General features: G+C 32.2%; 1 protein-coding gene across 1 annotated transcript; it reads left to right on the top strand.

The window, feature by feature from the left end:
- Positions 1 to 2349: 2349 nt before the first annotated feature.
- LOC145822499 (uncharacterized) lies at positions 2350 to 12161 on the top strand. Its single transcript, XM_082919626.1, has 7 exons — positions 2350 to 2569; positions 3493 to 3516; positions 8809 to 8853; positions 9058 to 9472; positions 10031 to 10871; positions 10964 to 11008; positions 11696 to 12161. Exons 4-5 carry the CDS (start codon positions 9136 to 9138, stop codon positions 10081 to 10083), a joined length of 390 nt encoding a protein of 129 aa, XP_082775752.1. The 5' UTR covers positions 2350 to 2569; positions 3493 to 3516; positions 8809 to 8853; positions 9058 to 9135; the 3' UTR covers positions 10084 to 10871; positions 10964 to 11008; positions 11696 to 12161.
- The last annotated feature ends 3353 nt before the right edge of the window (positions 12162 to 15514 follow it).

Here is a 15514-nt window from a genome sequence, read left to right as displayed (position 1 = left end):
TTAAAACTCATAGAAAAGTGTAGAAAATCTTTACCTCAAAGCTAGAAGTCGACCAAAGCAAGGAGGCAACTTCAAAGATGCTCAAATGCAACTCTATTTAGATCAAAACGTAGCCCTTGAGATGCTCTAACTTTTTGACAAAGGCACACGAGTAAAGAAATCACTAGATCTAGGTGAAAATGTAGAGATAAGGTAGGTTTTAGAGAGAAAGGCTCTAGATCTAGGGTTTTGAGAGAAAAAGATATGAAAAGTGATGTAAAAAGGTGCTACTGTGATCTGATATACGCACAGTCCGCTCGAGCGCAAAAAGTGACGCTTGAGCATCAGACACAATAAGTTGTTCCGATCAAGCGCAAGAAGTGATGCTGGAACGCAGAATGCACACTCCTAGTAGTTTTGTAGACAACAGACCAACACTCGAGCTCAAGAAAAGCCGCTTAAGCTGAGGCCGCTCGAGCATAAAAAGAACCGCTCGAGCGTAGAATACATTCTCTCAGTAGTTTTACAAACCTACAAAAGTACTGAGAGTTCTCAAATCCCGCTCGAGCGGAGGAGCAACGTTTTGGGGAACAAAGGTTTGAAAACTAAGCAACCAACCTGTTCCAAACACAGCCACTACAATCCAATAACCAAATTTAAGGATGTACAAGGGAAGTAAGACATGAACAACAATATGAAACCATGAAACCCAAGTCTGGAATTCAAAATGGGTCGGGTCTAAACCAGAATCGTTATAGAGTGAGTTAGGGTTTGTTCATTGATGTTTTGTGGAATTTTCTCTCTCACTCATTTTGCACGAGGTCTTTGATGAGAGTTAACACTGCTCAATCCTTCATCAGAGGTAAGGTCATCATCATCTCACTTTTTCATTTTCCTTCTTAATCTATTTTTTTTGTTTTTTAAATTTCCACACTCACTGATAGAGATACAGATACAAACAAAGGCTCCCATTGCTTCTCCCAAAAATGCGAATTTGTAATTTTTTACTCACTCTAATTTGCAATTTTCATTTAGTTTTGTGTTCAGTTAGTTCACTAATGCCTGTATCCTTCAATTTAATTTTGGCCATTCCATTTTTGTTTCTTTTCTTCAATTTAGTATGAATTAGGCCTCTGTGTGTGTTTGGTTATCTTGAATTAGTGCTTTGCTTTGTGTTTTGGAAATCTAATTAGGATCTTTTATTTGTGTTTTGATCATAGTTAAGGTTCTATTTTTAGTGTGATTTGATTGGCAGAGGAAAATGGGAACTCTTATACACCTGATCAAATTAGGGCTCATAAGATGTTTATCATGCTCTTTTTCATGTTGCAGATTATTTTTGGATTCCTTTTGATTGTTTTTTTTTAATTAATTATATATGAACAAATGATGATTTATATAATATGTTTGTGGCAATGCTCTGCTTTTCTTTTCTTTTTTTTTTCATTTCATATAACAAATATTGCCCCTTATTCACTTGTGAATAATAACAAATATTGACCTATAAAGTGGATTGCTTAATGTAGTGATGTTTGGCTCCTAGGAGTGTTTATGGGCCCAAATATGCTTAATACATATATATATATATATATATATATAATAATTTTTTTAAGTTCATGCTTGTGCACACATTCTTTTGAATAGGAAGTAACATATCTTATAAAACATATAAAAAAAATTAACTTCAAACCTTGACTTTGTTTCAAGGGTTTTAAATCACCCATAAAACTACTAATGTCTATATAAAGCTTAGTGAGACTTTCATATGCAGAGAATGCCTTTCTTCTAGGGTAGAACTTTTGTCTTGTTTGAACAATTGAACATGGCACCTATGTATAGTGGCATCCTATTCCTCCTAATAAGATTTCATTTCTGATTCTTCATTCCACTATCCTAATAGGGCTAATAGTTATGACAATCCTATCATCGAAATGAAATTTGTTTAATCGCCACTTCTCCATGCAGATGTATCAATTTGTATTAAATTTAATTGGTGGACATCTTATTTGACCATAAAATGAGACTATTATAGTGGATGTTATTGGACTTTTGTTGGCCACAGATTATTTTTATGTATTTTGTCAAATAATTAGAAATTAGAGCTGTAATACTGTTATCATCATTTTATACCATCATTGTCCAACTTGTTACTTCATTTCACTTCTTGAATGCTGTTAAGTTTCACCAAGTTTTGTGCTTATGTTGATTCTTTGTTTTTTCTCTTCTCTTTTTTACTAGAAAGGGAATGGAATAATGAAAGGGTGCGGTATTCTTTTCAAATAGGTTTATCTATTTTCTTTCATATACTTTGTTACAAACTCTCAACATCTAATGTGATTTTCAGGCTCAGTCAAACTCTTAACATTGCACTCTTTGTCTCACTCGCTTGTCGGTGTCTAAACAACACCGGTATGAATATCTCTCTCTCTCTCTCTCTCACACACACAACCCTAATCTTTCGTTCCAAGGGTTCCAATCAACATATTCAACACAGAGCCCTCAAACATCCATCTACGTAATCCATAGCTTGCCGATCATCGATCAGTTTGAAGATACGAATCTAGATTCGGCCTCAAATTCCAGGTTTCAGGTAATTCTCGAAAACTCGTCTCTTTTTACTTCAAAATATTTTTTGATAAATCTTAAGAACAATAATCGATTCAACTCCAAAAAAAATTAGATCTACGGATCTGAGTGAAGAAGCTCTTCAATTATGCTAATTTATGCAGCTTATTGAAATCATAGGTAGTTTTATAAATTAAATAAATAAATAAAAATTGAGCTAATTGACAAATTTTGGCTTCATAATTTTTATTATTGTATCATACTTAAGCTTTATAGGTGCTATAAAAATTTAAATATCAAGTTTAAGCTATTTATATTGTTCTTGTTCACGTGTTTGTTCCTTACCACATTTTTTAATGCAATAGCGGTATATGCAATTTTACTTGTTTAATAGTTGAAATTGGATTTTAGTATGGTTATATCTTCTAACTTATCATTACTTTCTATTTAGTATTGATGCAAATATGGATACATGCACTGAAAAGCAAGCATGGTACTACTTTAATATCACTATTTTAAGAAAAATATTTATTGTATTTATCCTAAAAATGCTAGAATTATGTTTAAAAAAAATTAATTATTACAATCTTAATTATATATCGTTTAGTTACATGACATAGAGTATTTGATACTTCTCAAAAGTAAATAAAATTAATTTCAAATTATGAATCAGTTTGGGAAGAATTGGATACGGATCTACGAGTATCCTAGGAGTGTCATTATTTGATGCAGATACGCTTTCCTTTCAGAAGTATGTATGTTTAGTATCCAAATTCGAATTGGTTCCTTGTTTTGGTAAGAGAAATCCAGTTTAGGCCAAATAACATAGGTTTTATCGAATTTACATATGTTTGGGGCAATGCTCTATGTTTTATTCTTTGTTTTTTGAATTATTCGAATGACAATGAAGAATCGAAGTCTGTTTAATCTGGCAAATTGCATTCTAAGGTCCATGATGAAGCTACACAAGAAGTGAGCTCTTAGGTATGACTTTACGGCTTTTTATCAATTCCCAATGAGGTATGTGTGTGAATATGTATTCTCAATTATAGCATGAAATCATCAAACTGTATTTCTTTCACTTGGAAAAACTAAACTAATGATTTAAATATATTAGCAATATAAATGATGAGAGACCCCCTATATGTATTTCTTCTCTCTTTCTTCTATTCCTATGTTTATATATGTTTTAAATATTGGAATGTTGCTATGGAAAAATGCAAAACATTATGTGGTTAGATGGCATTATAACATAAATCAGAATTTCTACTTGATTTGCTGCAGCTAAAAGTTTTTAGCTAGTTTTTTAACTTTATATGTTCCAACACTTAAAAAAAAAAAAAAGGGGGAAGTGAGAATTCCATCTCCTTTTTATTGTATTTTTTTTTTTCTTGTCGAGTTTGGTGGCATGGAATATGATTAGGAACTTTTATGGGTTGGTGGAATTTGGTGGATGATAAATTTTATAACATTTGTTTGATAAATGAGGTTTCTTGGAGCTGAGGCATCCTAAAATGTTGCTACCTCTTGCTTGGCTACCTAACTTCTAGTTTCTGAGGTTTTCATTTTAGTATTCCATGATTGTTCCATAAGATATAAGTGAAAATTATATAACGTAATGTTACTCCATTTAAGTGATATGAAATTAAATCTCAAAGAATCTAGTAGAATTTAAAAAGAAACCTAAGAATCATTTGTATCTTATCATGTTAAAGGATAACAATTGCCCACTCTTGTATGTATAATAATATGTAGCTATTATGTTGATCGATAACTAACAAAACATCTCTCTATTATGCAGTTGCATTATGAAAAATATCTTTTGCTTTAGGAAACCTAAATTTTTTGCTAAGTGGTTCAGGTAAAAGCAACTTAAAAAAGAATGAATTTCGATTAAAACTATGTTTTAGTTCTTGTATGGTTATAGCCATCATCTGTACAAGTTGAATCAATCCTCAAATGAAATGAAGTATTTTTTGATAGTTTTGGAAGCAGTCACTTCAAAATGAAGTGTTTCTTGGTAGTTTTTTCTTCTTATACTTTGAGTTGCTATTCCAGGCTGTTCTCTTATTCACTATGTGGAAAACATTGAATTTGCAGGATGTAGATTGGATAGACAGGATGGCTTTGCAACATGTTAATCTCTATGCAGGATGTGTAAATAATTTTACGGTGTTATGCATATAACAACCTTCATAATCCAAAATCGTGAACTATCATGGTTTTCACAAATAATAACATAATGCAAAAAATAAATAACATACCCGGATCAGTTATGCGAAACCTTCAAGTGATCCATGATTGATTGAACGTAAACCTAATATCAATATTAGTGGAAAAAGGTTTCTCTCTCTTGACCCTCTTTAGAATACATTGAATTTGTAATTATTTTGATGGGTAGTCTGAATGTCCTTTTATAGATAGAAAGAGGATCAGTTTCCTTATTCAACAATGATTCCACTTTCCCATCAAAGTAGGATACTTGGAAAACACTCTTCTTTATTTACCAATTAATTATAGCAAAAATATAGAATCATAATCCTGCTAAATCTCTAATTCATATTACCATATCATGTGGGTCAACATAATGACTAAATAATTAATTTAGTCTTACATTCTCTCACTTGGCCCATATGATAACTTACGTCAAGATTTAACAAGGTTAACATTAGGCGTGCAATAAACCATATTCAGTATTACCTTTAATTTGGTCATCATCATAATGCTATAATTAAATAGTTCACTAATATGAGTCATGGCGGTTCTATACCAATATTGCGATATAGTCCCTTCCATGTACTACAACACTAGCAACCAGTTTAACATAGCCCTTTAAGTGAAGAGTATAAAGAGGTCCAACGATAATGTCTTTTATGAAAGACTATTTCTGTTGTCATTCATTCATTCTCATATATGTACGTACTCATTGCATAACAGGAAATATATCAGAAACACAATTAATGAGATCTCAATGTGTCAAATAACACAATCAATCATAAACAACTATTATGGATTACATTCAGTACCCAATTGGCAAGTTTCTTAATTGTCTTTAAAAGTAATCCTTTCATCAATAGATTTGCACTTAAAAGTTATATACTTATGTGTTTTATTGACACTTTCTGTTTCTGAAATTCTTCTTCAACGACAAAGTATTTCAATTCTATGTGTTTAGCATCATTAGAATATTTGTCATTCTAAGAAAATAAAACAATTGCAAAATTATCACAATAAATTCTCAATGACTTGGCAACAAAAGTCGATAATCCCAAGTCCTAAGATAAAGTTTTGCAATAACAATTTATGAATTGTGGTCTCAAAGCACACCACAAATTCAACTTTCATAGAGGATACTTATGATAGTTCGTTTTACACTTTTCTTAATATTGCTCCTCCACATAATAGAAACAAAGAACCAAAAGTGAATTTTTTACTATCAATATATCATCTAAAGTCTGAATCTAAGTAACTAATCAATTCAAGATTATTAGGCTTCATAAATGTGAGCAAGTAATCTTTTATTCCTTATGATTACCTTATCACTTCCTTATTTGAGCATTAAGTTTCTTACAATAAATGTATAAAGAATCGTTTCCATTCCAATTGATTTTATAAAAAAAAAGTTTGCATAAAACTGGATTTATTTCCTTTCGGAACATAGATAACTTTATGTGAATATTCTCTCATTCTAAATCTCTATAGAACTTTTAATATATACCTTCTAAGACAATCTCAACAATTCATGTGATTCATTTAGAGATATTTCAATTTCTATCACATAGGTTGTCTTACTAATATATTTCATTTCAAAGTTCTTAAATAGAAATTTCTTAACTTGTGCAATAAATCACGTACATTATTGACAAGCAAAATATCATCAATATATAAAATCATAAATATAAACTTGCTGTTACTGATCTTTGGATATGTACACTAATCAAAAAATATTTTCTTTAAATCCAAAGGAAAAATAGTATCATAAAACTTGAGATACAATTTTTAGAAAGCTTATTTAAGTCCATAAATTGATTTCTTAAGTTTGCAAGTCATATTTTCATTTTCCTCAACAGAGAAATCTTTGAGTTGATCTACACAAAATTCTTCATCTAAACTCTCTTTCAGAAAATTAATTTTCACATATATTCAACTCAATATCATAATGAGTTACTAATGCCATAATGATTCTAAATCAACCCTTTAAGATACAAGTGAAAAAAGAATATCTCATTGTAATCAATGTTTACTTTATAAGTAAAATCTTTGGCCACATATCTAGCATTATATCATTTTATATTGCCCTTAGAACAATAAATATTTTTGTATCCTTAGGTAATTCAATGAAATCCCAAATTTCATTCTGGCCCATTGATTTCAACTCATCATTCATGACATCAATTCCTTTAGTAGAATCAATATTTTCTATGGCTTGTGGCAATAAAACCGAGTCTTTACTTATCCCAATATTATAATACGATTGTTATAGATATACCATATAATCATTTGAAATGATAAATCTCTTTACCTTATGAGATCTTCTTAATATTATTTCTAGTGATTCTTCTATAACTTTTAATTGGTGATAATTACATTATGGAGTAATTGATTATTCATTTGTTGTTCCAAGACATTAAGTTGTTTAACAACTATAGGAACAACAATTTCCTTCAAATTATGGATAATGGTACTTGTACCCAAACCTATTGAATAATCACATTTCATGATTTATTACTCCCACTGATTTCACTATTCTTATTAAATTTGATATTATCGGCTTCTGCAACTCTTATACTATGGCTAAGATAGTAAACTAATACCCTTTGAATTTTCAAGATAATCAACAAATTAACCACTAATATTCTAAAATCCAATTTCTTTTCATGTGGATCAATAATTCTAATTTTCGTAGACAACCCCAAACATGTAGGTGCCTTAAGTTCAGTTTCCTTTCTGTTCACTATCAGAATGAATGTTTGGAACTGCCTTACTAGGAACCCGATTTTATATGAAAACAATAGATCAACAACATACATCCACAATGTTATGGGTATTTAGAAGTTATTTAACATACTCTTAGTCATATTCATTAGAGCACAATAATATTTCTCAGCTACATCATTCTGTTGAGGCATTCACAAATATTATGTCTTTCATAGAGTTTAGCAAATAGACTTGTGCTTTACACTATTTTTATGATTTTCACATTTTTGTTTAATTGCCTTTCTTCCTTGATAATGTATACCTCAATGATATCAATTTACTAGAGATCTTTTATGCATAAATAAACAAAATCATGAAGTGAAAATTTATCTATAAAAATGATAAAATAATTTTATTTACCAAACATGAAGTGTCAAAAAGGTACATTAATGTCTATTGGGGGTAATATGAAGAAGCCATATATATCTTGTGGCACTTTACATAATGTGATTGAATTGCTTTTCTTTAATGCAACTCATACTCCCACTAAAAGCAATAAAATTTAAGTTCAAAACAATCTCGTCTTTATTAGTTTTTATAACTTTAAAAATAAATAAAAATAAATAGTACAATCTTTTATGCCTCAAGTTTAAGGAGTTTTCATTATGAAGCTATATTTAGGACCAACATAATGATGCAAGATAAATTAAATTTTCGATAAATCATTAAATTTTAATTTATACAAACCATCATAAATAATACCAAAATTAGCAAAAAAAGTATTATCATTAAATTTTAATTTATCAATACGAGTGATATAATGCCAATTTTTGTTGCTTACTTTTGTCCTTTCTTCCATTTTCTAAGAAAACAAACAGAATTGTTGAATGTTCTCTTTGAAGGGTTTTTCCTTTTGGGGGATATATTTTTATTTTTTAACTTTTTAGATGAAAAAAAAGGAAATTAAATATTTTGCTTGGTGTTTATTGGTAATATTCTGCTTTTCTCACATTTTTTCCTTTGATCTCTTACTAGTTCACTTCTGGGCCTTCTGTCCATATTACTTGCTGCCAAATCTTGCTGTACTTTTCTTGGCATTATTGTGAAAGGATGACTTGTGTTCTCCAATCCCCAAAGCATATGCATGAAAATAAGTAATCAATGCAATAAGAGTTTCCCAAGGGCTATCTTTAACAACACTAATACTTCAAGTCTTATACTTGTAGATTACCAAGTGAATTTGATATATTACTTTAGTGAATAAATTTCACGCATTGAAGATTGTGGAACATATATATATATATATATATATATTTTTCTAAAATTTGTTTTTTATCACTTCCACAGGTTAATTTTGAAGACACTTGCAAAGGTTTCCTAGAGGTTACAAAGGCATGTTGAGGGTTATATCTCGGGAGTATAATATGCTTCATGCTGTCTTTTTTTTTAATTTTTTTTTCTTACCTCTATATTCTGTAACCATCTAATTATGGGCCCCAGGTTATATTGTGGCTTCCCTGTCCATTATTTGGATAGACATGCTGTAACCTTTAATATTGTGGTTATATTAACAAAGTGATACTTTCACAACAGCAGATTGGAGTCTTGCCTAGCTCTGCCTCTTCATTGTGCGTATTTTGTAAATCACAGCAAGAATCTTTGGAGCATGTTCTCATGCTCTGCCCACTTGTTTGGAGAGTACGGTCAGGTCTTCTACAGTGGTGGGGTGTATCTTGGGTTATTCCTGCCTCTGTCATTGGTCTGCTGCAATGGTGGTCAGGAAACCCTTGCAGGAAAGCTGAGCTGCGGATTTGGCGTGCCTTACCTCTGGTAACACTATGGTCAATCTGGAAGCATAGGAATGATTGTTTCTTTAATGCATCTAATCCAAATCTGCAGGAGCTGCAAGAGCTGATTCTCATTAGGCTGGCTTTCTGGCTAAAGGCTGCCTCAAAGGAGCTTCATTTTTCAGTCTCAGATTTCCTCTACAATATCTCAGGAGTGAGGCAAGGTCTGTTATAGTTTGAACTGTTCTAGCTTAAAGGTTGTTTGATTTGAGTATGCAAGCTGCTGTGATCTGTTCCGATCTGTTTGATCTGTGTATGCAACCTGCTGTGATCTGTTCTGATCTGTTTTGGTCTGAGTATGCAAGTTTCTGATATGTTTTGATGGCTGCAAGTGTTCTACTCTAATGGCTGCAAGTGTTTTGCTGGTGTTTTTGTTCTATTTGCTACCGTTGTACTGATCTGAGTATGCTATTGCTGGTGTTCGATCTGTTTTGCTGGTTTCGTTGGTTCCTCACCAACTTACCACTCCTCTTTTACTCTTTATTGGTGTAATTGTTTGGTACTTTGTACTACTTTTTCATCAATGTAGTCCTTATCTTTGCCGTTCAAAAAAAAAATATTAACGAAGTGATACTTTCTTAATGAATGGGCATGAACTCAGATCTACCTTTGCCAAGTGATTTTTTTTCAAGATGCCAGATTTCTTTTTCTTGTCCTCATTTTTGGTATGCAACTGAACTTGTAAAGACTAAATCCCTATACTCATATCCATTCATCTGAAGGTTATTCACGAGTTCAACAGTTCCATACATGGAAAGAAGCCTGCAAAATGTAAACTAATCGTTTCTTCACATAACTATGAAAATACTCCATCTGTTGAGGATCTTGGCAACCTCGTGATAAAAATACAATCAACTGGAGCTGACATTATGAAGATTGCAACAACCGCCTTGGACATCACAAATGTAGCATTCATTCCCAAGTAAGAGGCGTAAGTAGTGTGTTCAATTCTTTGAACTCTCTAAGTTTTTCCCCCATATTTCAATTTCTTTAGTTTCCTTTTTATCTAGTTGGCAAAAATTTCACATGGGGATTCTTTTGCTTCTGCTGATTTTTATGATTATATGCTACCAATTGAAACACTATGCACAAATTAGTCTATAGATGAAAGTAATGCGATTGACTCTTGTGTAGTTGTACCATTCCTCACAAGGAGGCTGCACTTAAGTGCTGCAATGAGGTTAATCTCGTTACAAAGGTAATTGATGATCTCATAGTTTTAATATTGTAGTTATGGACCCAAGGTTTTATTTCTGTGTTTTTGATAGCTATTTTCCAATCCTCTACTGTTTCATGGTTCTTTAATGTATAGAGCCAGAGCAGTGAAATTTTTTTTTTTTTTTTAGTATTTTCAATTTTAGCAATTCATATTTTAGCATTTACTTCTAATTTGTTTGCTTCATTAATTTGATTGGACCCTAGACTACATTTAGCAGCATGGTCTGGACAGGCACAAGTGGTAAGCTATCTGTGTAAGAACAAGGCAGATGTTGGTGCCGCTGCTATGGATGACATGGGCGCTTCAAGAGAGTAAGCGTGAAATGACCAATGCGACCAAAGGTGGTAAGCTATATAAAATTGATGAATTTTACATTTTATCAAATTTATATATATACATATAGAAATTATTAATACATTATACTAACATATTGTAGGTGCCGGAGGCATCTAGTGGGCAATAAGCTTCAAAAGAAGATGAGGTTCTTCTCTAACTTTATTAGTTCATTTGATGAATAGAGATATTGTTACAATTGACTATGGGATTCGTCTCTAGATTAAGTCGGTCCGTATGCGAAGTTATCAAATATATATATAAATATATTTTACTTATTCTAGCATTGAATTTTTGTTTCGTGATTTGATTCGTTGTTTTTGTTTATGTGATGAAGTTCACCCAAAAAAAAAAAAAAAAAACCATATTGTTTTGTTTGGCTATGAATAAGGAAACTATTTGAAATATTGAAGTTTGAATTTCGAGCCTTAATTGTCTGGGGCCTTGCAAATCAGATTTACTCTGGTCTTTTATTTGAAATAAATTCTCAACCCTACAAATCTTAAGCTGGATATTTTGGTTTAGGTTAAGATGCGTTTTCTATTATGGAATTCAAAACAACAGATTGTTTCGCTTATTTTATTATCTAAGTGGTCTTCAAGTGTCATCTGACAGAATGTCTTATTTCCTAATTTTTTTTCTGTGATATTTCTATGAGATTATTAAATGATTAACTTTTTTCAAACTAGTATTGATTTTAGGAGCAATTCTGAACCTCTTTGTACCCTTGGAAAAGATTTTGGCATCCAAGTTAGTCAATTAATGTGCTCTTTGTATCTATTTTTATTTTGGCATCCAAGTTAGTCAACTAATATATTAATGTATATTTTTACAGGTAATGTTGAGGAAGTAATTGATATGATTGAGTGGGTGATATTGAGAGCTAAACTGAGATTTTTTGTCTTTTTTTCTTTTTTTTTTCTTTTTTGAGTACTTGAATCTATTAGTATTTTGTATAGATACTTTTAAGGATGGTTGATGGATATTTGTTTTGCATGTATAGAAGTTTATATTTCGTATGCACACTTCTTTTTTTTTTTTTTGAAGAAAGATAATTTTGTTAAGGGAAGTGATGGAAAATAATACATGAGTATTAAAATTTTTGCAACTATCAATTTACATTTATTGTATATAATAATTGACTATATATATATGGATATGAGAATATAGGTTCGCCATAGGTAGATTAGGTGGTCGCAAATAGTTTGCAACTACTGTTTTGCGGTCCCAAAAGTATTTTCCACCCCCACATTTGCGACCCCCATTTACCATCGCACATGCCATCGCAAAAGGTCTTTTGCAACTAATTTTTTATTATTTGCGACAATTTGTAGCTATCGCAAAAAGTAATTTTTTTAGTAGTGCTAGTATATCCCCTGAAAAACTTAATTCTAAATTTGTTTCTCATAGACTAGGAGTCAACATGCTCTAGAAAGTTTTGTCTAAGGTTAATTGGGTCTTAAGTGGGACCGGTGTGACCCCTTTTGTCTTCCTGGAAACTTTCCTGACCATGTTCGATTCTAGAGTAAGTGATAAGATCAATTTTGAATTAAATTTCAGACTGTGGGATTTTCTAGTATTAAGTTTAGTTTTTGGAAAAATAGAATAGTGAAATTATGTTATGATTTTTCAAAAATGGATTCAAGAGGTGACAACAGAAAATGTTGTTCCACCTGACAACCTTAAGCCTTGCGAGGTTCTAAAAAATCTAGAGAGATCACGTGTGATTAAAGGAAATCATAAGATTGCATGATAGTATCTCTGACTTAATCAGAGGTAATTAGTATGTTACACTTGTGTCAATTATAGCATGTATAATTGCTATGTGACTTTGCTTGAAAGCAAAGATGAGACATCCCATTAGGGTAGGTGAATATATTTTTGAATTTTTTAAATTCCAGATATATTCTTATATTGGTGGCTCCTAGTGAGTACAAAATCATTAATCACAGAGATAGAAAACTGGTAGTTCCTAGGAGGTGTTAGACCACTGGATGCGCAGTTATGAGATTGTGGTTCGTAGTAGTGAACAGATTACTGATCACATGTTAAAACATGATGGTTCCTAGTAATGGAGATGATATTGATCATATGTCAAGACATGATGATTCGTAGTAATATAACAGTCTATTAATATTATGTCAGGACGTTATGATTCCTAGTAGTAAAGTGACTACTGATCATAAGTCAAAACATTGTGATTCCTAGTAGTAGAAAGTCTACTAACCACATGCTAAGAAATTAGTGATTCCTAATGATAAGACTATTGGTTATGTTATGCAGTTTTGAATAGTAGACTATTGATCACTAGGTTTGTGATTCCAAGTAGTAAGGCTATTGACTTCAGAGTGACATGTTGGACCAAACTTGTTTTGGTACCTTGAATTCGAGAAAGACCTAATTCGCTTAATGACGGTCTGGAAATATGTTTTCTGTGATATGATTTTGAGAGTTTCATAATCATTGTGACACATGAAATTGTTTAAAGACCCTATATGAATTTTTGGAGAGGCCGGGAGCCTTCTTATAATTCTACAAATGTGGGGGTGTCATGCAAAAGGTGGCAATACCTAAACCCAATATGGTTAGGATAAGCCTTAAAATCCGTTGACTTTGTATTTAACGATTATGCACAATATAATAGTGCATATCAATTTTTTGTGTGGACAAATCTGATATTCAGATTTACACAAGATTATTATCATGAAATTGAGGATGCAATTTTCATGAGAAAATAGATGAGCCTAGATGTTAATATGCTAGGATTTTAAAGTTCTTCTATCTAATCTTCTTCAACCTATATGGTGGCTAGTGAGGCTAAAAGCTTCTTTGAAGCTATGATTTCTCTAGAAAATTTAGCTTTATCTTGCATAGGTAGTAAGCCTTGGGATGCAAGTGAATGAAAGCCGATGAGATAGGCTTGTTATCAAAGGATACTGACAAAGAGAAGGCTTGGATTACTTTGATACGAGATCACCAGTTATAGTGAGTGTGATCGCAATTGTGCGACATCTGGAATACATCAAGATGGATGTTCAAATAGCTTTCCTATATGAACATTTATTTGAATAAATCTTTAAGGTGTGAATAGTTGAGAAGATATTCAATACTACCAAGTGGATGTTGTATTCTAAGTTTTATATGAAAAATATGGGCCTTGTAGATGTGATTCTAGGTATTAAGATTACTAGAATATCTGGTAGTATTATACTTTCTCACTCGCATTATGTTGATAAGATACTTGAGAAATTTAGTAAATCAGATACAAGTGTGTCAAGGACACCGGTAGACTTGAGTCTACATTTGGCCGAGAATAATGGTGAGAGTGTATTTCAACTAGAATATTCTCGGGTCATTGGAAGTTTAAAGTATCTAATAAGACCATGTATAGCCTACTTAGTAAATAGGCTAAGTAAATACACGGGTAATCCCAATGCCTATCTTTAGAGGGCTTTTGTGCGGATACTAAGTTATTTACACTACACCCGAGATTATGGGTTGCATAACACTTGATATCTAGTTGTACTAGAAGGGTACAAAGGCGCCTACTGGATATCTGATACAAAGTCTATGAATCCATTAGTGGATATGTTTTATCTTATTGGAGCTGTAACCATGTCTTGGAGATCTTCCAAACAAATGTGTATCACGAGATCAATGATGAAATTAGAATTCAGTGCTTTAGATAAAGCCACTAAAGTAACCGAATGGCTTTGCCATTTTATTGAGGGTATTCCTTATTGATCAAAACTTGTGCTAGCAATTTTGTATATTTTGCGACAACCAATCAAGTGTTGGTAGGGCACAAATGGAAAGTCTAGACATTTTTGTCGAAGACATAGTTCCATACAACAACTACTCTCGTGTATTGTCACTATAGACTATATACAGTTTAAGGACAATATTACAGATCCGTTAACCAAAGGGTTAAATCGAGAGTTAGTAGGAAAGTTGTCGAGAGGAATGAGGTTAAGGCCTTTAATGAATGTTATCGAAATGGAAAACCCAACCTAGTTAACTAGAGATTCCAAGATTTAGGTTCAAAGGGACAACCTAATTGCGTGTAACGAGTGAGTCACTGTGGAGAAAAATCCTTCTACCCATTTCTTTATACAGTGATACCCTATGGGGTGGAAGGTTAATCTGATGTTTTTAATGACCTAAGTACTGTGAATAGTCAACCATGGTATAACGAGATACCTTATGTAGGTCACCTATGTAAGTGTGAAGTGGGGCCACTTCTTCAAGAATTGACAAGGCTGAATTCTTTAAAAACACTCACTGAACCAGGCTAGTGTTCCAGGGCCAAATCGAACACACCAATGAAAACAAGAACAATGGTTGGAGTAACTCTTGTGTGAGATCTATTGTCTTGGTTTATACAAATGGCAGAACAGTTCAAGACATTACGTTCACTGGTCAGCCAGTAAATTCGATAAGCTTTCACTATGAAAGGTTCAAGGCCAACAGCTACCTTTTCTGATGCAAGGTTATTCTGTGTGCTCTCTCTCTGAGTCTTTGTTGTTAAGCATTTTTCTTTTTTCTTTATTCGGCCAATTTTATTCCTGTGGGGGATTGTTGGAAAATAATGATTTTTTGACAACTTCAATTCGAAATTAAAGTGGGACCCAATTACCGGTTGAGGTGGGTCTGA

This window comes from Camellia sinensis, chromosome 3 (genome assembly GCF_055761805.1).
Source record: "Camellia sinensis isolate YWXY chromosome 3, ASM5576180v1, whole genome shotgun sequence".
Lineage (NCBI taxonomy): Eukaryota > Viridiplantae > Streptophyta > Magnoliopsida > Ericales > Theaceae > Camellia > Camellia sinensis.
This window is presented reverse-complemented; position numbering and strand designations above follow the sequence as displayed.

Coding starts and splice junctions, on each gene's coding strand:
- LOC145822499 (XM_082919626.1), top strand. CDS start 9,136: ATGCTCTGCCCACTTGTTTGGAGAGTACGGTCAGGTCTTCTACAGTGG. Junction 9,473..10,030: donor TATCTCAGGAGTGAGGCAAG/GTCTGTTATAGT, acceptor ATTCATCTGAAG/GTTATTCACGAGTTCAACAG.